This window comes from Trachinotus anak, unplaced genomic scaffold (assembly GCF_046630095.1).
Source record: "Trachinotus anak isolate AG129_WGS33_773 ecotype Australia unplaced genomic scaffold, CSIRO_AGI_Tana_v1 ptg000008l, whole genome shotgun sequence".
Classification (NCBI taxonomy): domain Eukaryota; kingdom Metazoa; phylum Chordata; class Actinopteri; order Carangiformes; family Carangidae; genus Trachinotus; species Trachinotus anak.
Window position 1 is genome coordinate 27431773 of NW_027273859.1, and position 25536 is coordinate 27457308.

The 25536-nt window shown below is 39.8% G+C and overlaps 2 protein-coding genes across 2 annotated transcripts in view; both read right to left on the minus strand.

The window, feature by feature from the left end:
• Window positions 1-25536, minus strand: part of LOC139624654 (protein unc-13 homolog B-like) — a 168170-nt gene that overhangs the window by 65275 nt on the left and 77359 nt on the right. The gene's annotated exons all lie outside the window — the stretch shown is intronic.
• On the minus strand, window positions 24-2834 carry LOC139624653 (uncharacterized). The gene is made up of 2 exons (XM_071483944.1): window positions 1551-2834; window positions 24-724 (listed from the first exon to the last, which is right to left on the minus strand). Exons 1-2 carry the CDS (start codon window positions 2251-2253, stop codon window positions 663-665), a joined length of 765 nt encoding a protein of 254 aa, XP_071340045.1. The 5' UTR covers window positions 2254-2834; the 3' UTR covers window positions 24-662.

The window sequence follows — 25536 nt, forward strand, 5'->3', positions numbered from 1 at the left end:
GAAATAGAATGTCATAGGTCAGACGTTTAGCCATTTGAAGGCTGACAGCTTTTATTGGTTTCATGACACTGGAGCATGCACACACATAAGCATGAGAGAAAGGAAAAACAAGTGAGAAGAAAAAACAGGAGGGAAACAGTGGGACTGAACTGGGTTGGTTGAGTTCCAGCATTGCATTTCAATCAATTACATTGTCCTCATACATTATATGAGCATCATAAATCTGGTTTCACCTCGTAAAGTAAACACCTCCCAAACCACACATACTCCCAGTAAACACACACCAGATATTGACCTGTGCTTCCTAACAGCGTATTTTTTGTCTGACAGCTTGTGCAGAAGATAACACAGTGACAGTAACACAACATACAAACAGGGCGTGACATCAATACTATTTTTTATCAATACTGCGTCCTAATCAATACTGACCTATTCCTGTATGGGATTTTTATATTTATGACTGAAACAACAAAAGCTCTTAATAGGGCACAGATGCATTGAGGCTGACATCTCATAAACATAAAGCTATTTCATTAGCTTTAAATTGGAATGTTGTATTTTCATTATTAAGTGTGCATTTTCCAAGAAGTGACAGGAAGAAATATAAAAATGAGTATAAAGAAAATTGCGCAGAAAGGAAAACTTCTTCTAAGATGTCATGTTTATAATGTTATCAGGACAGAAACCACAAAAGAGGAAACCTGATCTCCATCTTGACTTCCATCTGTAAAACAGCATAAGAGACAGAAAGAAAAAGAGAAAAGAAAAACAGTCATGGTCTAGTTTGACTCATCACGTGAAATAACAAGACACACCCTGGATTATTCATTTTGTTATAAATGCTTGTGTAATGGTAAAAGCAGTGCTGCCTCTAGGTTTTCAGATAGATGGGGTCTGAGGTCATAAATGTTTCATTAACATGTATAATTTATCATGAAAATGACTCTTAATATTTCCCTTCTTCTTCCTCTTTAATGTCAGGCTCGCTTTCCAAGGAGATAATTAATATTTTCTAATTCAGCAAATGGCTACTGCTGGGGCCTCAGAGTAGAGTAAGGGACTCATGAGTGGCAGATGATACATTACTCTCAAGGGGGTAGAAAATTATTGTATCAGCAGAGACCATTTGGTACAGTAAATACTCACTCAATGTACTTTTTGTATGGGTAGTATTCACAACCACTGTGAACTTACTCAAAGAGAATACCAGCAGTGCGTGGCTTTGATGGTGAGAAGGTGACGTGGAAAAGAAGCTGATGATTTTACAACATATATTATTATATTATTCCCACATAAAATCACAAAATGAGTAATTTTTAGCCATTTGAATAAATTCAAAATACAAAATAATGCCAGTGCGTTTACCCTGAGGGCTGTTTTAGCATGAACAGTGGGAATAAATCACTCAAAAATAAAGAATGATGTACTGTAAATGTATCTGTCTTTTCATTAGTGGCTCAAAGTGAAATGACTTATTTACGAAATACAAAAGACAAAATGTACATCATGAAACAAAAGATGATTTCAACTTAAAATCCAGTTATGACTACCTGGTTCAACGTCATCCTGAGAGAAGGTGGACATGGTCATACTGGCAAGGCTGCGTCTGGTCTCTCGCTTCTCCCGCAAAATCTGCTGGAAGCTTCTCAGGCACTTTAGCCTGCGTTCATCCATTTGGCTTATCTCTAAAGGTGGCTCGACTGCATCTCCTTCTGCTTTGCCCTCTGGGGCCACAGCAATGTCTGTGGCTGGCTGCAGTGGCAGTGGCTCCTCATTTCCTCCCTGTTCCTCCAGTGCTGGAGGTTCATCAGCCAAGAGGGAGACTGAGAGTGATTCCGCAGTGGTGCATTGCGAAAGCTGGGCTTTACCACTCAGATCTGTAGAACCTTCTACAAGGCCTTCTGCAGGTTGTTCTGTAAGGCCATCAGGTGGAGGCAATGTTGCAGTGCTACTGGAAATTGGGTCAGGGCAGACTGGCAACTCTTCTAGGCATGAGGGGATCTTGTCTGAACAAGGAGGATTTGTGGAGGTGTCTGTATACTCCAGTGTAAGGCTGTTGATGGCTTCTTCAAGCAAAGGCTCCACAGAGAAAGTATTTGATTTGTCTAGAGTATTGTTTTTGCTCAATTCCCCAACAGCTTTACCACTATCAACCACATGATCTTTTAAGGTTTCGTCAGACATTTGCTGGAATTGTGCCTCATAGCTTAAAGGTTTTGAAGGCAACTCAGCTGTGGGCAGGTCAGAAGGCATTGATATTTCAAAGTCTGTTTCCTCTCCAGGATTCTGAGTTGCAGGTACTTCAAGTTTCCGCAATGCACCCCGTAAGGCAGAGCTAAAATCAAGTACAGCTCGGCCTATACGCTTGACATTGAAACCACCAGCTTGGATGTCTGCACTGCCAGAGGGAGGGAGCCGGTTTTCTAAGCTTTGGTTAGTGGCTTCAGGCTCTTGGATGAATGGCCTATGCACATCAGCTACAGTGGTACATAAGTATGTTTCGGTCCATGTCTCTGCTGAAGACTCTTCACAAGTTAAATACGTTTCCTGATAACTATCAGCTTGACTGTCTGTTGTGTAGGTCAGGTTATTTGATTGCTGATAGTCAAATCCCCCTGCTTCTCCATCATGCCCATCAACTGAATGGTAACCAGAACTTTGAGGGTATGAAAAGTCAGCAGCACACTCATATCCCAAAGTGGGGACTTCAAGGTTGGTATCTGTTGAAACATGAATCCCAGACTGGCTTTTAGACCTTCTCTTCCGTGACTGCCAGTCCTCCCTGCTGGAAGTGCTGGCAGGTGAGTTGTAATGTTTACTGGAGCGAACAGAGAGACGATCTGAGCTTCCTGTGGAGCACTGCCCCAGTGTTCTGTATCCACCTGCTCCACTGTAGTGATTCCAGTTACCAGCTCCTTCACAGCAAGAGGGGCTCTCACCTTCATGCTCCTCCTGATGTCTGTCCCTGAGGTAGGCAGTTTCCCTATGCCAAACAGATTCCCGAGTGGCACTGTGTGTTGGTCCAATGTCAGTCCAGTGTTCCTCCCTGTCATCAGCTCTACGCTGTTTTCTTTCATGACTAGATATTGGTCTCTCTAGGTCTGACTCAGACTTGGAACTATGACCAGAAGACAAGGAGCTGGTGCTTGGACAGTCTTGGCCATCCTGCCTTTCAAGATAGCCAAAGCTGAGTTTCCTTGCTATAGCACCTACTGGGATATCAGAACTATGGTCTGAGGTATCCTCTGGTTCCTCCAGTTCCTGATGATCCACTGATTCAGCATTCGGGGAAACAGCAGACTCTTCTGACCTTGGTAGTAGTAATTCTCCATGAATGCTATGGCGCTCATTGCAGCCTTGGGGGAAAAGATTTAAATCAGACTTTGGCACTGCACTCCCTAAACTACCATAAGCACTAGCGGGCCTTCTGCGAGGGGATGGTCCATCTTTGCAACCTACCCCTGACCAGGTGCCTGCATGTATCCCTGAACCAGCCTTGTTGCTAGAACGAATGCCCTCAATCTCCAACAATACAGCATCTACACAGGATGATACTTCCTCAACTGACCCCCGAACAGAAGTCAGGTAATCCCTGAGGTCAGAGATTTCCTCCTGGATCTTGTTGATCCCCCTCAGCTCTTTTAGAATGTGCTCAATGATGGCACTTGACTCCTCCTCTTTGTCTTCGTCCTCTTCTAGCAAAGTACTTGGGAGAGCTCTGTTGAAATTGTAGTCCACGCAGTCTCCAGTAGAATATGGTCTCTTTGGACGAATACGGGGTGAAGCAAAATCCCTTCCAGCTGCTCCTGCAAATTTAGTACCATTCATGTCTGGGCCAATTGCACTGTAGTGTAGGGGTGGTTGCATCTGCTCAGGAGCTGTCCGAATTCCACCTTCAAAGGAGATTCGTTTCATATTTGATGGGGATCTGGAGCTTTTATGCTGCAAAGTGCAGGGTATTCTTATACATCCCTCTCTGTTCAGCTCCACCTCTCCTACACATGGTGGCCCGGGGGCCACTCCGTGTTCTTTACCATTTGACACTTTTGGAGAGTAGGCTTCAGCTCTGGAACTAACCTTTGGATATATCCTTCTGTGCTCCTTTCTGCCCCCCTCTGTTTCCGCCTCCTCCTCCTCCTCAATACCTGCGTAATAGAGGTGGGACTCTGGGACATGGTGGTCTGCAGACCCTTGCAAGAGACGATGTATTTTACCCCGAATGACTAATGCTACCCTGGGGTTTGGAGCTCTCTTTTTCGGTGGATGGACTTTTGCCTTCGTGCCTCCTTTAGGGGCAACACCTGCTCCATGTTGTCCATTGAAGCGATTCCGGGAGAACATATTCTCAGGAGAGCAAACTGTCCTTATCTAGCTCCCCACATTATCGGTGGAGTTACAATCAAAATGCTCCTGGAATCATAGTTATTTTCAAAAAATCCTGTTGGAATCTTATTCAGCTCAACCAGTCAATATCTGTGATCCATGACTAAAATGGGAAGACAAAGATAAAATATTTGTAAACCCCAAAACCACTGTAACATCCAAGAGAAAAGAAGATTTGAGAAATTACATTCCCTCTTTTATTAAAGTAAACCTCTGCACCATCATTAAAGAAATAGCACTATCCTGCTCAGATTTAATACGTAATATTTAGAAGTATAACATCAAATATAATAGGGAAACATTGGGACATAGTGGCTCATGCACTCATTCAGACAAAATACAGAACACAAAAGTGAGTATGTGCTGCGTTCCAGTACACATTTCCTCTTCTTGCCCAGAAAGCAGAAACATATGACATTAAATGATAATACGAACATATGATTAATGCTGTTATCTGTACGAATCTATTAAGCTTGCAGCTTGTGTTAGAAAATATAAACTTCACATATTTTGAATGTGAGTCTTCTGATGAACATTTTAATCCTATCCTCATGATATTGGAGTTATAATATTTAGGTTAAATCAACCTTTCAGAACACACTGACCATGTCAGAACAGACTGACCATTTCACTCGAATTTGAATAGCAAAGTTCCCTTGTTGAACAACAAAAAGATATCTGCACAATAATACATGCATGGCATGTATCTTGTAACACACACACAATCTCACACACACACACACACACACACACACACAGACACACACACACACTATAAAAGGAAAATGCTCACAGTAAAATTCAAATAACTATTCCCTTGCATTGTCTTGTGCTTTACACAAGCCAAGAGGTACCCAGCTGAGTTACTATTAAATTAATTCAATCATTGTTTGAGGCTTCTGATCGTCAAACCTAATAGCTTAGTGTGTGTGTTATTCTGAAGAAATGTTAACATGAAATGACATCAGCATTTGTTCATGTCAGAATTGAAAGAGGATGTATTTCACACCAGTATTTCACAAACATAAAGTGACATACATCAACATGTATAAATCACATGGCAACTCAGGCTCAAACCGTGGAGAAAGGAGGAATAAACAACGCATGGCTTGAGATTTAGCCTCAAACAATGGGCTTAATGACATGCATTGTCTGACTTCAGTTTAAAGCTCACTTGAATCAGACAAAGGCAAAAGCAAATATTGAAGCCAAAGTCACACTTGCTCACAAACTCACATGAAAAGATGAGCCAGAATTGATCCGTTTTCAAAATACAAGACTATGCTTTATAAATGTTTCTTTGAGATTTATACATTCTTAAAATTTGAAATAAATGATAAACATCACTATTCTAAAAACTCTCCAAGCACATGGTGGTCTTTGTCTTTCCTCTTGATAAATGTACAGGCAGTCTATGTTGGAGTTTAGGGTAATGACTTGATATTTCAAAAGGGGAAAAAATAACTCTGCAAGTTAACTGGAAAAGAATTGAGACTTGTTTCAAACACATGTCCGACACATTATTTTACCACTGAAAAAAGGTGATTAACACCTTTGTTAAACAAGCACACAAAGATAAGTGACCTATGCAAAATGTGTTGTTATTAAGTATGAAAATTCCTGTAATGATGGATAGCACTGTATTAAATAAGACATGTGTCATAAAAACTTAACTTAAGGGAGCAATAAAGCTTAATTGGAGACTATTATGGATGAAAATAGGAGGAAAGACATGGGGAATTTCAGTCTCAATAAAACTGCCTCTCACACAGCAGAGAACTCTATCTGCTGGAGCGAAAACTTGATTTAGAAAAGCCAAATAACAGATGCTCTCCTTGGTCTTTGCTGAGCTTACAGACATCCATCAAATCTGTCAAACTGAGCATCACACTCGCAAAAACCTACAAATCAGTGTAATCAACTTGTGTCTAAAATGCATCAAAACCTAATAGTCAGTACCTTATTTAAGTTATCTGTTTTGTCGTGGACTAAGTGAAAATGTGCAGCCTGGACTGTAGAAAAAAAACGTCACCAAGCCTGTAGGGCTGCCTAAACCATTATTTTCATCAGTTAATCAGTCATCTGGTAATCTGCAGATTATTTCCTCATCAATCCTTTAATCATTTGATTTATCAGAAAATAGGTAGAGACGTCTGATTTCTGAAAAGCCCAGGCCAATGTGTCTTCTTTTGTGTGACCAGCAGTTCAAAACCTAAAAATATTCAACTATCACACTAGAAAAAGAAAGCTCTTTCTCACTGATGAGAAGCTGGTAGTAGAGACTCTTTGGTATTTTTAGTTGGAAAATGAAACAGTTATAAGTTATCAGAACAGGCAATTATTTTTCTGCCAGATCTACTGCACCTATAATGAGAAGAGTGCAGTGCACTGCAAAACCCCAGAACCTGAAGGCCCGAAACACAGTTAGTTACATTACACTTCAGATCTCTGGGAAAAGTCTAAAAAAATCTACTTATGATTCTAGTGTTCCACCTAAAGCAATATATCATCTCTTGTGGTAGTGCAGGATAGATGCAGAATAAATGGCTACCATTGTACGTTTTGGCAAAGTCAAACTGCTTTACATCCTCCTCCTCCTTCTAAGGCCCTGTTCAGACCTGCCATTAACATCTTTGGTGATCCAATCACAAGTGAACAGCTCTAAGTACAGGTGTGAACGCACCTAAGACGCATCACATCCCCTGAGACGCAGTCTGAACAGGGCCTTAATCATATCCCTGGTTTTCTGTTGTTGTTCTTCTTACTTGTAAAAATGCCCACAGCTCATATTGTTTTATAGTTCATTTTCCAAGGCACTTCTCTTTTAAAGGATCGTTTTGTGGTCGCAGAGGAAATGTAGCTCTCACCCTTGCATTTGTTAGTATTGGCTGTTTGTAATGGTGATTGCCAAAACACTGGAACTTACTGTTTGTAGGTCTCATTGGTCAGGAGAACAAACCAAATTCCTTCAAATTAAAATGTCATGTTTATCATCAGACACCTAAAAACAGTATTGATTTGACATAAATGGAAATGTCCCCTGGTGTGTTACAACACAAAAAGCCTTTACAATTTTTAATGCCAAGGACAAAGTGGATATTTGTTAAATAATAGACTCAATTTAGCAAGGTTTTGTACCAGAGATGTATATTTTATATTAAAATTTATATTTATTTTATTAGTAAGATCACTGGACTAGAACCATAGATTTCTGTTTTAGCTATAGAGCACAGGCAACCAAGAAGAAGGTTAAAATCTTTATTCAGATCAGTCCATTTTAGTCGCTCTCCATCCCCATCCACTAAGGTCAGGGGAAGGAAATAATGAAAAAGATTAAGCAATCATAATTTCATTTAAGGAGATGGATGAAGTCTTTGGGAGCTGTACAGTGTATACTCAGTGTTAAGAAGTTGTAAAGGAAGGGTTTTGAATAGGGAAGTAGAGTAGAAAAAATGTGCTGCAGTCTAAGTTAAATCAATCCCTCCCTGAAGGCAGACCAGCCATTACATTAAAGCAGATATGTTCTGACTCAGCTTACATAAGTTACTGCACTGTAGAAACTTTTAAACCAAAGTACAGGAATTGCAGACACACGCGCAAGGTTGTCTCTCATTATTCTGAATGTATGAATAAATTAAAGGTTCGAAAAACCTGTTTTCTTCATCTGTTTCTTGCAAAGCAGCATAAACAGCCAGACAACAACGTGAAATTATTTTTATTGGATTTTAACTTCGTTAGTGCCTTTCTTACTGTTTTGTGTGTGGCTTGGTTGGAAAAAATGTGTGTTGGAGATGTCAGAGAAAATAAAAGATTGAGAATCTGACAAGTTGTGATGTTTTTCTCTGTATGAAACTCTCCTTGTCGAAATGTCGGTACAAGTGATGAGAAATAACGTTAGAAAATATGTTGTTCTTTGATTAAAAAGACAAAAGGTACAAGCCTGTAGACATAAAAAATATATGAAGGGAGATCAGCTATGATTTCCAAGGAGAATTTCTGTGAGGAACACTCATTTGCTGAGCTTATAATCATTTTATGTGCATCACTAATTGCAGAAGATTAAGATTATGCTTTGTAGAAACTCATTGACACATTCATTTATCAGTTAAATTAGTTCACTTTCAGATTCTAGGTCAATTTTTAGATGAACCTTTTCCCATGGCAGAACAATCTGGTGATGCCTCTAGAGGCAGCATCAGCACGAAGGCTTTGCAGTGGTTGTGTCTTTTTTTTTTTTTTTCCTCGAGCCTGGTGGAGAGCAGCTGGCTGATGGCAGGTTAGGAAGCCCCATCATCTCCATCCAGCCCTACTGATTAGTGAGCTGTCAGGAGGAAGGAAGGAAGCTCTGGGCAGGTGCAAGTGCATCTTAACCCATGTGAAGACTCCAGCCCTCCCATGAATATGATACTTGTTGTGTTTCTCTGTGCAGCCCGTTCTTGCTCAAAGCCCTTATTAACAAAACCTACAATTTGCATAACATAACAAAAGAAAGCTCCTTTAAACTATTTAGTTTATTCATCTTGCTCTGTCTCCGGATCCTTCTGTTCATTTTTATTATTCTTTATTATTCTTTATTATTCATGTCTGCTTGTTGGCAACGCTCCCTTGTTTTTTTTCCTCTGTCATCTCACATTGGACACAACCCAAAGGAGAAATTCATACTCAAGCCAAAAGGGGAGATTTTCTGAGTGTCTGCTTCGGCGCCAGCAAATGACAAGGATTACTGTGGAGATTTACCGCTTCCTCTCTGGTGAATAATACTGCAGCATGCATTCATGTCACTGCAGAGAAAGTGGGAGAAGGGGACGTCAGCTTGTTTTGACAGCTTGGAAACGTCGTGAAGTTGGTGAAATGGCCACATCCAAAATTGCAGTGGTTAAGGTTAATTACTCCTTATTTTAAGAAGGTATTTTACAGTAAAAAATATGTTATTATTCTTTCCTGAAAGATCCAGAGGAGGAAGAGAAATGAACGTTTGGTCAACTGCTGCATTTCCTGCATGGGTCCACAGGTCATGAAAGATTTACATCTTAATAAAAATAAAAATAAAATAACTGGACACCTTGACAAAATTTATCAGCACCTTGTACTTCATGCAAAATCCAATACTCTGACATGAATATGGTGTGAAACAGCACTTTCTCAGACTTAATAATAATCAGTGACTCTCTGCTCAAGAGAGAAAGTATCGTTACCTTGCTGTGACTTCTAAGTGCATACATAGTTTATGATTTAAGGCTTGTGGCAGTAAATTTTGTGTAATATAAAAATTAAATGGGGAGCAAAGTTTGGAACAAGTCATAGATTGTGCTTCCAAGACCACTAGCCTTCATCCTCCTGCCTGTTGCTGTAGTCTCCCTCTGTGACCCGTGATGCTATTAGAGACTCGTCTGGCTGCTGTCCAGGCAGCCAATCGAGGAGAATGCAGGAGTTCAAGCTCTTTGATCTGAATAATTGTTTTTGTTTTTTTTTTGGCATTTTGTATTTGGTGTGTTCACGTCTATAAAACCCAATTACAAGCAAAATGAAACACATGGTATCCTTTCATCCTAACGATTTTGTTGCATACACAAGTAGAGGGGATCAAACCAAATGCAACTCCGAGCATTTAGAGGTAAGAACACAAGGGAAAAAAACTGACTGTCACCGCACTTTTCTTTTTTTCATTTTGGTACTATTCCTAAAACCTTAAAGACGAAACAGCCCATTTGTCAGTGTCAAACAACAAAGACGAACTGCTTCATGCAAGGTAAACAAGGTGCAAGGGCCAAGATGATTAAGGTCTCGCTGAGTTAAGGTAAAAACCTACTGAACCTTCCCTCTATGACTAAGACATGAACGCCATGCTTCTTCTATCCTTGTTACACAGAGCCATTATTATTATTCCTATGGTTACAAGAGGTCAAGTGTCAGAAAAACAAATGCTTTGTTGATAAATGCTTTGTCCCTCTACTCACAAATAACACATGGAACGACAGTAAAACAGCAAACAACAAAGTCTACCTATAAAACATCCTCATTATATTCTGTTGCTCAGGCAGCCTATGATCTACCACCCAACAAACAAAATCACTGTTATAAGAAAAAACTGAAAGAAATTACGTTTACCATCAAACTGCTCAAACTTCAGATTCCGGCTGAATTTCTTCAAAAATGTACAAAGATGCTTAAACTTCAAACTGAGCCCAAATGATTGTTGCTGCTGTTACATTGTTGGAAAGCAACATCATCTTTGTTTCCATATTATTCTTTTACCAACATACCGGTTAATTATACTTTTACCTTGACAGTGTCAAGCATACTGCTGATTTTGTTTATCTCATCTGCAGTGACACATTGCAGTCAGCTTGGCTTCTGAACCAGCCAAGTGTTGAAAGGTAAATGTATAAACTGAATGATGGCACAATGAATGTTCTGCCAGGAATCTGACTGAGCTCAGCAGTTTAGTCAAAGCTGTCTTGGCTAATGACTTTTTTTTCTTTTGAATGGTCCAAGGGCCTTGTAAAAGCTCGTGAGCATGTTTCTTTTTCAAAGGCTGCAAGCTTATTGATCAGCATCTTAAATGCTCTCCTGTAACCAGGCAAACAAATTCTGCCCTTCTACCAATGTCACATTCAGCCTATAAATTAAACAGCAGCTTTAGCATCTGACATACGTATGTTTCCATAATACCCTGCATCCAGTTTACAATTTACAGAATATAACCACACTACTGGTATGCCTAACGTCTGATAGCACAGCAATTACAGTTTTTCTGTGTTATAAAAATATACTATACAAAGTTGTTCAGTCAGAGACAATTACGTCAAGGAAGTGACCATTTATAGCAAATGGTTATAAGCTAGATTTCGCAAAAAGAGGCTCAGCTGTTTGAGGGAGCTCTTAATAAATCCGAGCAGCTAAGTGGTTTCTGCTGAGAGAGTTAATCTCCCACACATGAGCATGAATCTTAGTAAAATCAACCACATGAAAAAACAAATAAGGGGCAGGTTGAGGTGGTGGAGGGAGCTGCAGCAGTAAACGGCCTTGGCTTGAGCCTGATCATTAGAGAAACTGTCAGGAAGTGTCAGGTTATAACGTGTCCATGACGTACATCTGAATGAATATGATTGGCTGTTACTATCTACACAGCTGTGAATGAGCCAGTCTTTGTGCTGCAAACAGCTGGAGCGACTTCAGTGCTCTGCCTGAACAAACGCTGCGCTTAATGAATGCAGGATATAGTGCATGCAGAGAGCAATATAATAACAACACCAATAAAGAATGTAACCGATCTCCAGTTATTAAAAAAAAAAAAAAAAACATTACAAGCACCACACTGATGAACAAAACAGCCACAAAAGATGCAAGAATATTGTAAAGACAGCACATCCCTGCAACTATCAACCATACAGCATGACAGATGTTGTGGTGGTTATGTACTCACAGCACTAAAGGCTTGCTGTTGCACAAGATAGGACTTGTTTACTTCGTCAATATTGAAATCTTTTCATAACTGTTTTTCTCGCAAAAACCCAAACAAACCCTGGTCAAATGTACACTTTGTATGCCGACCTCCATAAGAGTTACTAAGAAATATTTGGCAAAACAAATAAACTGTATATAGGCAAAATGTAATTCGCAGGGGACAGGGTTGGATCTCAGGGTTGGCAAGTAAAGTGGCTCATATCTGGAGCTGAGCTAAGCTATAGCTGGACTAAATTTGCATCTAAAGAGCTCCGACACAATTTAACTCCTGGATCAAACTTGTTGACCTCTTGCTGTAGCAACATTACTTCAAAGCTGATTCATCCATTTTGATTTCCAAAGCTTTACAGAATTGCTTCTGGAGGGGTTATCCTAAAATCTTTCCCCTACCTTAATGTAAGTTTCTCTAACCTAAACTTAATAACATTAGATATTACATAAAAATGTGTGTTTTCACTTTAGCTCAATTATATTAAAAATGAGCCACTGATTTACTTCAAATGTTTATCAGTGTGGTTTTACTTGCTTGCATTCTGCTTTATAAAGAGTGGCACAGTAAATAGCAAGTGAGATTACAATGTCAGGCAAACTTCACAACATTAAAACCTACATGTGTGATATGTTGCTGCTTAGAAGTGCAAGTTATTGATTGACTGTGAGGGGAGGTATTAAAATCAACTTTTACTGTTGATATCTAAAAAAGCCCAAAACTTCCTCGATAAAATATTGTAGGAATCCACTTATCCACAGGGACAAGAAAAATATGCAGCAGACCCAGGAAAGTACATAACTACAGCTGACTGGTAACAATTCAACTGGCAGGATACGTGTGTGTGTCTACACAAGAAGCACATGCTCACAAACATCTTGAAAGTGTGAATGTGTGTAATGAGCTTGCTTTTTTGTGTGGAACAAAGAATGCCTGACAGAAAGTAAATACCACTATTAGGAGGGGGCTTGAATCCTGAAGAAAAGAATGACAGCTGGAAGAATAGTAGGCAGCTGGATGAGCGAGAGAAAGAGAGAGAAAGAGCCAACAAAGAAAACATGACAAAAACCTACATAGCAGATAGCAATGACAGGGCAATTTTAGAAAGTAAATAAATGGGTGAGTACTAGAGAAAAACACTGGCAAGACGATGCAGTATGTTTTGCAAGTGGAATTTCTTTTCTGCTTTTCCTGAGTGATTCCGCAAAGCTGCAATTCACAGATCACAAATTCTTTCTTCTTTGTTTATTAATTGATCTTCATATGGTTTAGCATTTCTCTGCAGCCATGAAGTCACAATCCACACTATGGCCGACTTCACACCAATTCAATTTTACTTAAAAAAATAAACATTAAATATAAAACCAATTGAAATTATATGTTCTAAGTATTGGCTTTTAGAACCAACCAACCAACCAACCAACCAACCAACCAACCAACCAACCTACCTACCTACCTACCTACCTACCTACCTACCTATCTATCTAGCTCTCTCTCTCTAGAGGAGAGTGATGCAACAGCAATTTAAGCTACGCTAGGTTCCCACGACAGTGTTTTCCTTTAGCACATAGCATATTAGAGTAATATGCCAAATAATACTAAGAAAGGAAGAAAGAAAAAACACTAAACTTAAAAGACAAGAGGAAGTAATTCAAGCTAAGTTAGTCCAGTAGTTTGCTACATACAACACATTGTGGTTTTGGTTATTTGTGAAATGTAGGCTTCCGACGTCTCTGCTGTAAGAAATTAAGACTTTTAAACAATGACAATGACATGTGAAGTCATGGGATTTGAGGAGGGAGAGATCTTCTCTCCATCCATTCAGCATGGACCCAGGGTTCATGTTTGGTTAGGCTTAGACACAAATACCACTTGGTTAGTTTAGAGAAAGACTGCAGTTTGGGTTTGAATAACTACTTTGTGGGCATAAGTAAAAGCAGAACTACTTGGTTACAGTTGGGATGGATTGGTGTCATGGTTAAAACAAACCAATACTGATTGTTTTTAGCAAAAGGGGAACTACTATGACAGTGATCTCCAGTTTCAGAGTTGCATGCTTTCACATCGGTGGTTTAAGGCAATTGAACAAACTACTAATGCTGTTGTTCCTCTAAAGGAGGTTGTACATCATCTCGCACTGAAATCAGTAGGGATCTATCTATCTAATACCTTAATCAAAACACTGATAAAATTACTGTAATTAAGCACACCAGTATTCCTGAATGGAATCCAGTAAGAGGACGTGTGTGGGCACCCAGACACCCTGTAACAGGACTGAGTCATTGCTGAGTGGGACACTGGCCCTGCTGTCACCTTCATTAGCCTAATTCCCCTGTGCACTCTAATTGATTTATCATCGCCACTCCACCTCCGTCCAATTCAATCAGTCATTTTTCAAACACACACTGCACACACACATTCAGTATATCATGTGCAGAAAGACATAAGCGACCCTCCTTTCCATTAACCTCACACACACACACACACACACACACACACACACACACACACACACACACACACACACACAGGCCACTGCTTGGCTAGTGGCAGTGGTGGGGAAATTCAGTTTGCAGCATAAACAGATTGCCATACAAGCCTAAGTGTTTGCACTTGAAGGCTCTGATGGGCTCTCAAGCAAAGCTGTAAAAGCAGCCAGGAAGAACGGCCTGCCAAGGTGTGTCACCCTCATTCAGTAGCTAACATGAAGCCAGGGAGGGACGGTTGTTGGGAAGCGGAAGGTGTAATCACTTTCCTGAGCAAATCCAATAAGCCGGGCCGGCTCCCTCTCCTTCCCCTCAATCCTTTCCTGCCTGTTTCCTTGAGTGAGCGTCTGTTCCATGAACCACTGCTGGCTGCGCTCCACCGGTAACCCGATGCGAATGACAATGCATGGCCTCCTGAAGCTAATTGATTTAGCGTTCTCTCAGCCATTTCAGAGATGCCAAATCATGATGCCACTTGTTGTCTCTGCCAATTCGGGAGAAAACCTCTGCACTGAAAGCTTTTTCCTTTCAGCTGGTTGTGATAAATTGATGGTTGTGGAGGATCCTGCCTGATAATCCAGTGTTGTAAAACCTGTTTCACATGGTATTTTCCTTTGCTCTTTGTCTTTTTTGGTTTTTGCCAAACATTACTTGAGTTTTGTTGCTGAGTCCTCTAAGCACTATGTAATTCTACAATAGTCAGAGGCAAACTGGCATTGACCAGAAAAATAACAGGACTGGACTGAAATCATTTTTCCCAACATCATTAAATTTGAAATTAGAGGGGCTGCATCAAATCATTTTTGCAACGTCAATTACAATTTCAATTTTGTATGTACAAAAGAATACAACACCGTGAATGCCATGGTATGACAGTGTGCGCCATTATCCCCATCTGTATGGGTCATCATGATAAGGCACAAAGTTTTAGGAGAAAGATATGAGAGGCAACTCTCAGGCAACTGAGATACAACCAGCAGGTTGTCCCCCTGCACCAGCGTCATACAAATTTAGTTTCAAACATAGTAAATGCCTTAAAATGATGCATTTTTGTCTTTTGCTTAAAAGCCACACACTTTCATCTGAATAATGACCATCTTCTCTCAGCAGCAGAGCAGGAAGTAGCTTTTATACCAACACAAAACTCAGTGGAGAGTACAAAGCATTTGGCTTTGACATTAAAGACTAAGTTTCTGATCCCATGTCCTGCCAACAGTTAACATATTTTTTTTTTACAAACAACAACGACTGTCTTTTTCAAAGCTTATTTTTATTCTTCTTGCCTTGGTCCCTACAGGAAACATAGTCATCCCTCCGTCCCTCAACTCATTTAACATTAAGGTAGCGCTGTATCCTCTCACCCCTGTCTCTATTTCCTTGCTGTACCTGCTTCAAGGCATCCAAAACCATTCATCACCTGTCACGTCTGGACTAAACTAGACATAATCCCGGGAAACACACACACAGGGTTGCATTTCTAACCTCATGAGTACATCCACTGATATTATTCCAGGCTTTACCTTTAACACTTATTACCAAGCAAAACTTATCATCACCAGAAGAAAAACACATATAACAAAACATGTTGCACAAAGTCTTTCATCAGGCTAATGAAGCTGAGCGAAACATTTTTATGCTTATGCTTCTGTAGCTTATACTTTCAATCATCAATCCCCTATTCAGCTCCCCTGCATGTTCAGTATACCTCAGTTCTGTATTGTGCTCGCTCTCTTAACATCAAACCTTCTTGTTTCTGTTCCTCCCTGTCTCTTACGACTTTTTTGCCTGTCTTCTTGGACTTTTTGTCTTGTTGCTTTGCCCTATTTGTCTGTCCTGACAGATCAGCTGTTAACAAACCCTGTTTGGAATCACTGACACACCTTGCCTGCATGTCTCTGGCTTGTGCATCAGGGTCCTTTACCTGCCTTACAGAGTATTTACAGGCAGTAGTCTTGACAAGAAATCAAACAGCGAGCTGTCAAACGCAACAAGTCAGGAGGAAAAGTCATGGTCAGAGCAAGCTGAGGAATAAATGGCATAATAAATCTGTCAAAAATAAAATAAAATTTGTCAAGTTCATCTTGTCCACCTTCACACACTGCAAAGTCCACCCATTTGCCAGTGCAAATTTTATTTTATTTTTTTATTTAGGGTATATTGTCAGTTTAAAGTTGCACTGAAGTCCAGACTTGAATCCTTACCTGAAAATCTGAATTCTTATTTTAAACTTCAAATTCAAATTAAACTGTACAAAGCTGTCTTCACTTCCAAAACTGTTTCTCACAAAATTAGATGTACAATTATAACACAAGCAGGCATAAACTGTAACAGTGAATATTTGCACATATGTCAATGTGTCCACTGTTTAAATGCCTGTGCAGGCTAAACCCAGCCACCTCCACTGCCCTACAGTTCACACACATGGTTTGATTGACAGCATCCAAATCATTGTGGCCTTTCACCATGTCAGCCTCCCATCATGCATGACTGCAGACAATTAATGAGGTGAGGCGTCGGTGTGCAAGCTGGAGATAATTTTCATCATCTCGCAGTTGGAGGTCTAAATGTAAAGAGGTCAAGGCCTAGAAGACAAAAATATCTATTTCTGTCTGGCAGCTGTAGACAGTCTCTGAATCTGCAATCCTGTTTGTGACTGGACAATGTCATGGTTTAACAGGTGAGGAAAGGAGCACCACCTGTTCACACTGTCTGACTCACATTAGAAGTCTGGGAAGTACAGACACAGTGTAGCACAAAGCTCTCAGTAGCAAATATGTCACCAAATGCCAAAAGATTTTATGAAGACTGGACAGGTATACAAAGCAGGTAGACAAATCCCATTTCCACAGCTAATTTTACAATGGTTAAAAAACGAGACTGTACAAAATGACAACTATGATGGCCTCAGAAAGTGTTTTTTCCAACCAGTTTAAACAACCAAAGCTCACATTACAGGGATTTCAGATGATAAATCGCAGTGTAATTTGCTGGTTTACTTGCTACAGCTGTCTCTTAATGCTTAGGATGAAAATACAGTTGAAGTAATTTTCTAATGTGCAAGTACAGTTTCCACACACATCTGCGCATGTGTATAATGAGTGGAAAATCATAACTGATCTCAGAACAGTGGAAGCTAAGTCAGAGGCAGCTTTACAAGCATAATTTCTGTAGCTAGCTATACCTAGTTAGACATCAAAGATCCCAGGATTGTCCACAATGCGCGAAGTCCAAAAAATGCTGCTCCATACACTGCTTCACAAGCCCCAGCTTTTGTCAACAGGGCAGAGCCACGCCCACAAAAATGATGAAGCTATACCTGCAACAGCTGGCTGTGTGATTATCCAGATGAACAAGACCCTTTGTTGATTCTATTTACTTTAATATAATCATACTATGTTCATAAAACAGTGAAAACACCTGATGACTCCTGGAATCTATCACCACTGTAGGCAACAGACCAAAGAAGCTTCCTTCCCTGCATGTTCTTCTCTCACTCTGTCTTTTTCGTAGCATTTCTGATACAGTTTTCAACAAACCCTAAACCTAAAGCAACATTTACTCATTTCCATTGTGGCGGTTGGGATTCAAACCCAAGCCTTCACTCACAAGCTCACTTACACAACTATTAAAACCACCACCTAATCTGTTGCTGCTAGCCGTGTAATCAATTACTGGAAGCCCAGCAGTTTGACCCCCTGATGTGTGCAGACAGATTCCCTTAGCAGCCAAGTCATTATTCAACCTCTCCTTGACAGCTTATTTTATTTTTACTTACTTTTGATTACTGAGAGATGCCCTGAAGGCTGTTCAGCATCTCACAAGAAAAACGAATTTACTATACCACAAAGACTATCTCATAGTGTCACCTCACTACCCACTGAAGGTCCTGACCCACAGGTTGAGAAGTAATGTCATGAGGCGATGATGCTCTCTTCCAGAGAGAAGTTTGAAGCTGCAGACTGGAGCTTCTGAAAACCTCGACACACTTACACCCTCCACACAATGTGAGTGGGGATCACGACTAACGTACCCACACACAGAGCTGTTCTGGAGAGGCTGCACAGGCTGGAGGATAAAATACTTTTTTCTGCTCGAGTACTGTCTGTAAGCTCAGTGCCAAACCAGATTGGCAGGGCTGGGGAACAAGAGGCAGGGGGACTATATAATGTGCACAAAATGCTCCCTCAGGACACGGAATAAAACAAAAGCTGGAGGGAAAGAGGGAGAGAAAAGTGAACAATTTTCTTTCAGCAGCCTCAGTTAAAAATAGAATTTCTGACATGACGGTGCAATGTGGGAGAGGAGAGGAAATGTGATTCTGTTTTTCAGCACTTACTCCAACACTTTAGATCACGCACATCACATTCACATCGTACACCATAAAGATAAGAGGTTCATCGAGGGTCTTAGAAGATCCCAGAGGACCAATACAGACATTAGGGTTCCTTGCTTGAAGAATATTCCCTGATTTATTACATATGACTGATCTTTTTATCAACTTGAGCCACTTATGTATTGCAGTTTACTTAAAAGGATAAAAACGATATAACTTGTATTTCAGTGATATCGCTCTTATGCACTGTCTGACTGCTCCTCAAGTGAAAACTGAAGACCTACCTCATGCAGAAGGAAGATGAGCCAAGGTGGTAAAAGAAGAAGGAGAGCAAAGTTTGACGGCACAATCCAAGTATCCGTCAGAGCGTCTACAATCTCCCAGTCAGCGTCAACAGATTGATTGCACGACTTTACGCCATTTTTAAAGGCTTTGAAGTAACAAGCTGGGAAACCTAATTAACCCTCCCTTGTAGTGTGATCCACTCAGCTCCACAATAAATCAGTGAGGATGGTGGTGGATCAAACCTGAATCAAAAAGAGAGAAAATGTGCAGGTTTTCCTTTGCTTTTTATCGTGACGGGTGTGTCACTCTGTCACTTTCCCTGTGTTTCCTGTACTCCTCTCTGTCTCGAGCGCTCACGAGGCGCTTCCCAGTGGTCTATTTCACCTCCTGTCTCAGCCTGTACACACAGCGCTGTCTCCGCCTCTCTCTCTGTCTCTCACTTTCACTTCATCCCCCTCTCTCTCTTTCTTCCTGCCTCCCTCTATTTCTCATCCTCACATCTCCTGATTGATCTTTATTCCTTCCAGTCTTTTCCCTCTGCCCTCCTCCTCCCATTAGCTCCACTGATCGCAGCTTGTTGCACAGCCGACAGACGAGCCACGTGTTGTGCGCTCACTCTCTCCTCTCTCTTACTGTCTCTCTGCCTCTCTCTTCCTTCCTCACCCACCTATATCTGCTCTCTCTCTCACATTATTTCACTTCTCACACTCTCCGGCACTCTGACAGCCACACATATGCTACTCAGCCTCAGTACAGTATATAGTTACACACCTTTGATAAATGAGCTATTTTAATAACAAGAACTGTTCGCAAGTTTTTAATCTTTTCCCTTTCAAATACATGCTATTAATATTATTTTCATTATTGATTAATACATCTTTTTTTTTATTAATCACTTACTCTTTGGAAAAATGGCCATTTACACTTAAGTTAAATGGCCATTTTTTAGGACAGTATATTGCTTAAGGTTTAAGGAATTATTGTTTGTACTGAATCAGAAATTTAATGTGAGAAACTACAACAACAACAACAGCAACAATAATAATAATAATAATAATAATAATAATAATAATTTATGTATTAAAACTAGAATGATTTAAATAGTTAAAACTATGCTTAGATGTAATACTAGATATTAGTTATATATTCATTTTTTTCTAAAGACTTTTAAATTAACAAATCATAAATGATCAAAACCAAACAAAGAATTAATAGCCTTCAGGATTACTACATATTTTTTTAACTCACTTTCTGGTTCATAACAGCAAAGATATGATAAGATATTTCTATATAACACATCATGAATTGGTAACGCAGTTTAATTCTTGATTTCATTCCGGAGATAAATTAGGAAACCAACAAATCAGCTACCTGTTCTGGCTCTTAAACACTATACTTCATAAGCGTTGAATGGATGTCAATACAGCTGAAATGATGCTGTGTAAATATCCTATATTTCAGCTACACTTACAGTGTCTCTCAAATTTAAGGCTCCTTAGAGCTCACCTGTAAAGTGGCTAACAATGTAATTCATGATAATATATTCTACTTCCTTTACTGTTATGGAAACGTACTCTTTGAAGCATAAAGGTATCCCCCCCTTTGTTTTGGCTGAGACACAGGCACAAAATGCTTTGCAGCAATTGGGTGGTTATGTGACTTATGGCTCATTAAAAAGCTATTAGCACAACAGAGCTTCAAAGCTAAGGCCAGTGGCTACGCAGCCTTTGGCCCATGACAAGGCAATCAGCCTTGAAGCCAATAATAACCTAAATGATGCCGCTATTATCAGAGACACGGGCAGGCATGATTTAAGATTTTACTGTTACCAAAGCATAACTGCTTCATGTTAACATTTATTATTTTATATTACAGACTATCCCATTGATCATAGACAATTAAATGGAGGGCTGTCATGTTATAAAGTGAAATACAGACTACTGTGAAATACGAAAATCTTGCAGAAAATACAATTTGCACCTCCGAGGCAAAGTCAACTTATTTTGAAAGCGGGTGCACAGCAGAGAAATATTCACGAGGAAGAGGTGATGAGCTTACAGTCCTTTTTTTGTTGTCATTCAACCATCATAACTCCTGGAAACTGCTCTATAGAGTTACCTTTCATGTTAGTGCTGGAATGTGTGTGCCAAGATAGTTTTTAAATAAAGCTGTCTGCAGTGTTCAGTGCAAGGAAAGAGACATGCTCTATAGACAGCTGAAAAGCACCATTGCACAGTCAGGATACACGATGGAGCTTTAGCAGGTATGTTAATGGATATTTCAGTTCCTTCATTCTGCCCAAAAGAACTTTAGCTTTCAACATCTGGAATTTAAAAAACTACTACTGTAGGCTTTCTCAACCAAGTCAAGTATCATCACACTCCACCTACTAAAAAACATAAGCAAAGTTGATAGAGAAATGTTCTTTAACTTATTTTTGGCTATTCACCGAAAACAATCCTATCAGTCACACTTTCAGGTTGCTGGGAACACATCTAGTAACCAGGTTACTGTAAAACTACATTTTACTGGATAGTTATTTATCCGGGGATCACATTTCTACCCCTACTACTACAGCGTGAGTTTAGAGTTGATTTTATATAGTATGTGAAATTATTTAGCGTTAATGTAGTGCTGCAGCCGAAAGACTGTTTTTTTTGAGTACAGTACAATCAAATGACAGTATCTATTTTGAAATGACAGACAAATTTTCCTTTTCACTGTACAAACAATCTATTTTTCAGCTTTCACATTTAAAAAGTGAGTCGGGCAAAACGAAAGTGGTTTCTCCAGTAGCAGTCTGGATTTGTATTAGCTGGATTCTCTTATCTGTTTTAGCAAAGCCAGGTTTCACACTAACTGAACATTTAAGAACTTTGGATACTGCAGACAGCCAATAGTAACCAGCTCACTGAAGTGCATGTAATTACACTTCCAGGGGTATGAACATGAGGACAGCCCTGGACACAGTGTTCCTACAGAGATCACATAAAACAAACCTCAGACAATTTCAAACAAGTGAAACAGATATTGAACCCTTTAGTTTGAAGGGTAAACCACTAAAATAAAATTAATAATACTTGTAATTTAGCTTTCATGTTTCAGAAGGAAAACAGGATAACAAACACATGGTTTTCTCTAATGAACCTAAATGAAGCTGAAGCATCACAGGGACGACACTGTGAGAGCGACTAGAGGATGAAAGACTAAAAAAGCCCTGCAACACTCAACAAGTAAGACAACAAATTGGACATATGGTGCTGCTCAATCAACAGGGACTGGAAAAGTAATAGGCATGATTGGTTACTTGATTGGCTGGTTGACTTACTGATTGATCCATGCACAAAAACTTAAGAGGACAAAAAAAATTAACATGAGTCCTGATACAGTTGTGTAGAGTGCAAACAACAATCAGTATTAGAGTAGTGACAAGGTCACTGTGACAAGTGAAATACAGCAGAAAACATGTTCCCATTTTCCATGTCTCCAGTATTTCATGAGTGTCAGAGCGTAGAGCAGAGAGTAGCATTAAACATACAGTAAAGTATTTAATTTCATGATAGGTAAGAGAACTGTCTTTCTTATTTTCAGTTTGGAAATGCACTTAATCTTTGACAACACCCATGCAAGTCATACTTAAGTTTAATATTTGTTCTTCTTCCCCCACTGCTGGTTGCATCCTGTGAAGAACAGTGAGCCAGCTAGGAGATGAAGCTGGATAACAGCCCCAGTCCTATATGACAAGGTGTTGTGTGTGACTGTGTGAGTGTGTCCTCGCCTCCTGTGTTTAAAGCCCGGCTCTGTCGCTGTGGTAAACACAGGGATAACAGTCGGCTCAGGGGAAGCAAACGCATAAACATCTGATTTAACACCGGCGTCCTGGAGGGCATAAATGAGGACCCCTGCAATCCCTGTAAGACGCACACACACGCACACACACACACACACACACACATATACACCGCCCACAGTCCTGATTTCCATGGTGACTTTCAGCCAATGTCACACAGCGATGTTAGGGCTCGGATCCCTCTGAGGGGCTGTCTGTGTCATTAGTGTGCTGAACAGAGTCGACATCACTAAAAGATACAAACCCCCCCCCCCCCCCCCATCTGTCTTTCTGTCCGTTTACTATTTCTTCTGCTCATCATTGTATTATTGTTTTTCTTTTCTCTCTCATGCCTCTTTCTTTCTGCTCCCCTTCCCTCACTCCAGCGCTCTGGACTTAAAGAGTTAAGTAGCCGGAGCAGGGAACCTGAAAGACGAGTTAAGTAAAATTGTGTTTGGAGAGAAATAGGTTTTGAGCTAATCGACCCCCTGACCCTGCAAAAGGCAAAATAAAGTGCAATTGAAATTCCATCTCTGCAATAATTATAAACAAGAACATTATGATAATTGTTCATTGCTTAAAAAAATCCCTGAGATTTTCACCATTGACTAAAGATCTGTCTGTCCAATAAAAGCTTGTGAGTAAAGGTGCTATTAGGATAAAACATGACCTTATCTGTGGTGTTTGATAAGTATAAATCTGTTAATAAGCTCGTGGTCAAGTCACGAACTTGTGCTGTGCAGCCAAACATTGCTCAGACCCACAGAATTTTACTTTGAATTCTATTTCCAAAGAAACCAAATATGTCCTGCTGAATTTGGGGAAATGTGTAAAAGGATGCACAAAACATCTTGTAGAGTATATTTTTATTTGACATTAAACTGATTAATGGAAACATTGCTAATGAAGAGCTGGAACAAATTTACAATCAATATACAGGAGTTTCACCTCATTGTTGATGTTTTGAAATTTAACACTTCACATCTGAGTGAGCGAGATAAATATTTCTCACCATCAGCAGCAGCCTCAGTAGATCAGAATGCATTGAGGCTGCAAGACTTGCTGAGTGTTTTGTGTTACGAATCACTGCAATCACAATCACAGAATATTAATAACTGAATATTAATATTAATAAACCCTCCGTATAATATGTATAATTTTTGATTGAGAGCAGCAGGTTATTTCTTTTCATTTTATTGCAGAAATAATAAAAATGTCCTTAAACTTTGCTGAATTTGTAATATGTTTGAAATTTGGAAAACACAGTTTATCAGTTATCTTTCACACTTTCTCTGTTTTCCCTTCCCTTTTTTCTCACCACTTGTCTTTCTTATGCAACTTCATCTGGACCTCTGGACAGGCGGTCCACTCCTACTGTATCCAATTATCTCTGCACATCCCCTCTGTCGATAATGAGTTATCACTCTGCTCCACCCACATTCCATCCACTCTCTTGTTTTTGGTTTTATTTGTGCTGCTTTCTCTCAGTTTCCCTTGGTCTCACTCAATTTCACATCTCTCTTTGTTCTTCTCTCTCTGCTGCATGTGATGGATAAACAAAGGCTCTTATGTAATGTAAAGCCGAATGAAACTCAGAGCTGTCTACTGTACAGGCACACAGAGATGATTTAAAACACAGAGGTGTGTGTTTGTGTGTCTATGAGGCTGTCACCAGGACAGGCCTTTCACATTAACATTTTGGAATAGGTTTATCTGCACTGCCAAGTCACAAAATCTCCAAGGACTACAAAGATGCAGGTAGGGAAAAACAAAGGGTTTAAAAACATCAAATGAAAACAGGATTTTAGAAATACTGAGGACAAGAGTCTGAATTTTCCCAGCTCAATCCCATCCAAGAAAGTTTATGCCTAGCTATCAACCACACACTGTGAAATATTCTGGGTATTTTACAAAAAGTATATAGATACTGTATTTTGTTTATTTTTTAACTTTGGGCTGAATGACGTGCAAAAGAAATGATATTGTGATTATTTTGGCACATATTGTGATTGTGATATGAGTCACAATTTCAGTTGTATTGGTCATTTTTGCATTTCATTGTCACTGACAAAAATATTACACTGATGATGTGATTTTTTGGGGTCTTGTACCAAACAAGCATGCTCCTTTATGCCTGGAGAATATGATTTGTAGGCTCAGGGCAGCTCTGCAGCACCACAGTGCTTCATTTATAGTTTGTAGTGACACATTTTACCTTGATTAAAAAATTGCAGCTCCGGTGATTTGGATATTGCCCTTGGCCAGATTGTGATTTCTATAATACTTTGATACAGTTTTAATTTTGTCTGTTATTGTGGTTCCAGTCACTTCCAGGTGCTATATGTAACTGAGAAATCCATTTAATTTTAATGAACTGGGTTATTTTTGCCTACATTTGAAATCTATGGTCTATAAATGATCAGAACCAGCCTTAAAAACCCAATAAATGTAATATCTGTATAATCGCACAATGTAAACACAAAACTGGGAGAAAGCACGAGTTGGCTGCTTACTCTACGTCAGTCCATCTACAGTTAAAAAATAACCACATCAGAAACCACATACAGGAATCTGTATTTCTGTGGCAGTGAGTGTGACAGGCTGCTGTAAGAACATAGAGTCAGAGTGTTTGTGTGTGTTTGTGTTGTAACATTTCACCCTCACCCCAGGTTCTGGGTACAAGTAGGTCTGTAGTGACTATAACAACCTCTCTGAGGAGATATGGGCTTGTGTGAGCTACAGCATCTCCTGCTGCTCTTCATGT

What these genes read in the sequence shown, in the direction of transcription:
- LOC139624653 (XM_071483944.1), bottom strand. Translation starts at nt 2,253, where the DNA reads ATGCCTTCTGACCTGCCCACAGCTGAGTTGCCTTCAAAACCTTTAAGC. An exon ending in TCAGGATGACGTTGAACCAG is followed by an intron (nt 725 to 1,550) that starts GTAGTCATAACT and finishes GCTGTTTTACAG; the next exon opens with ATGGAAGTCAAGATGGAGAT.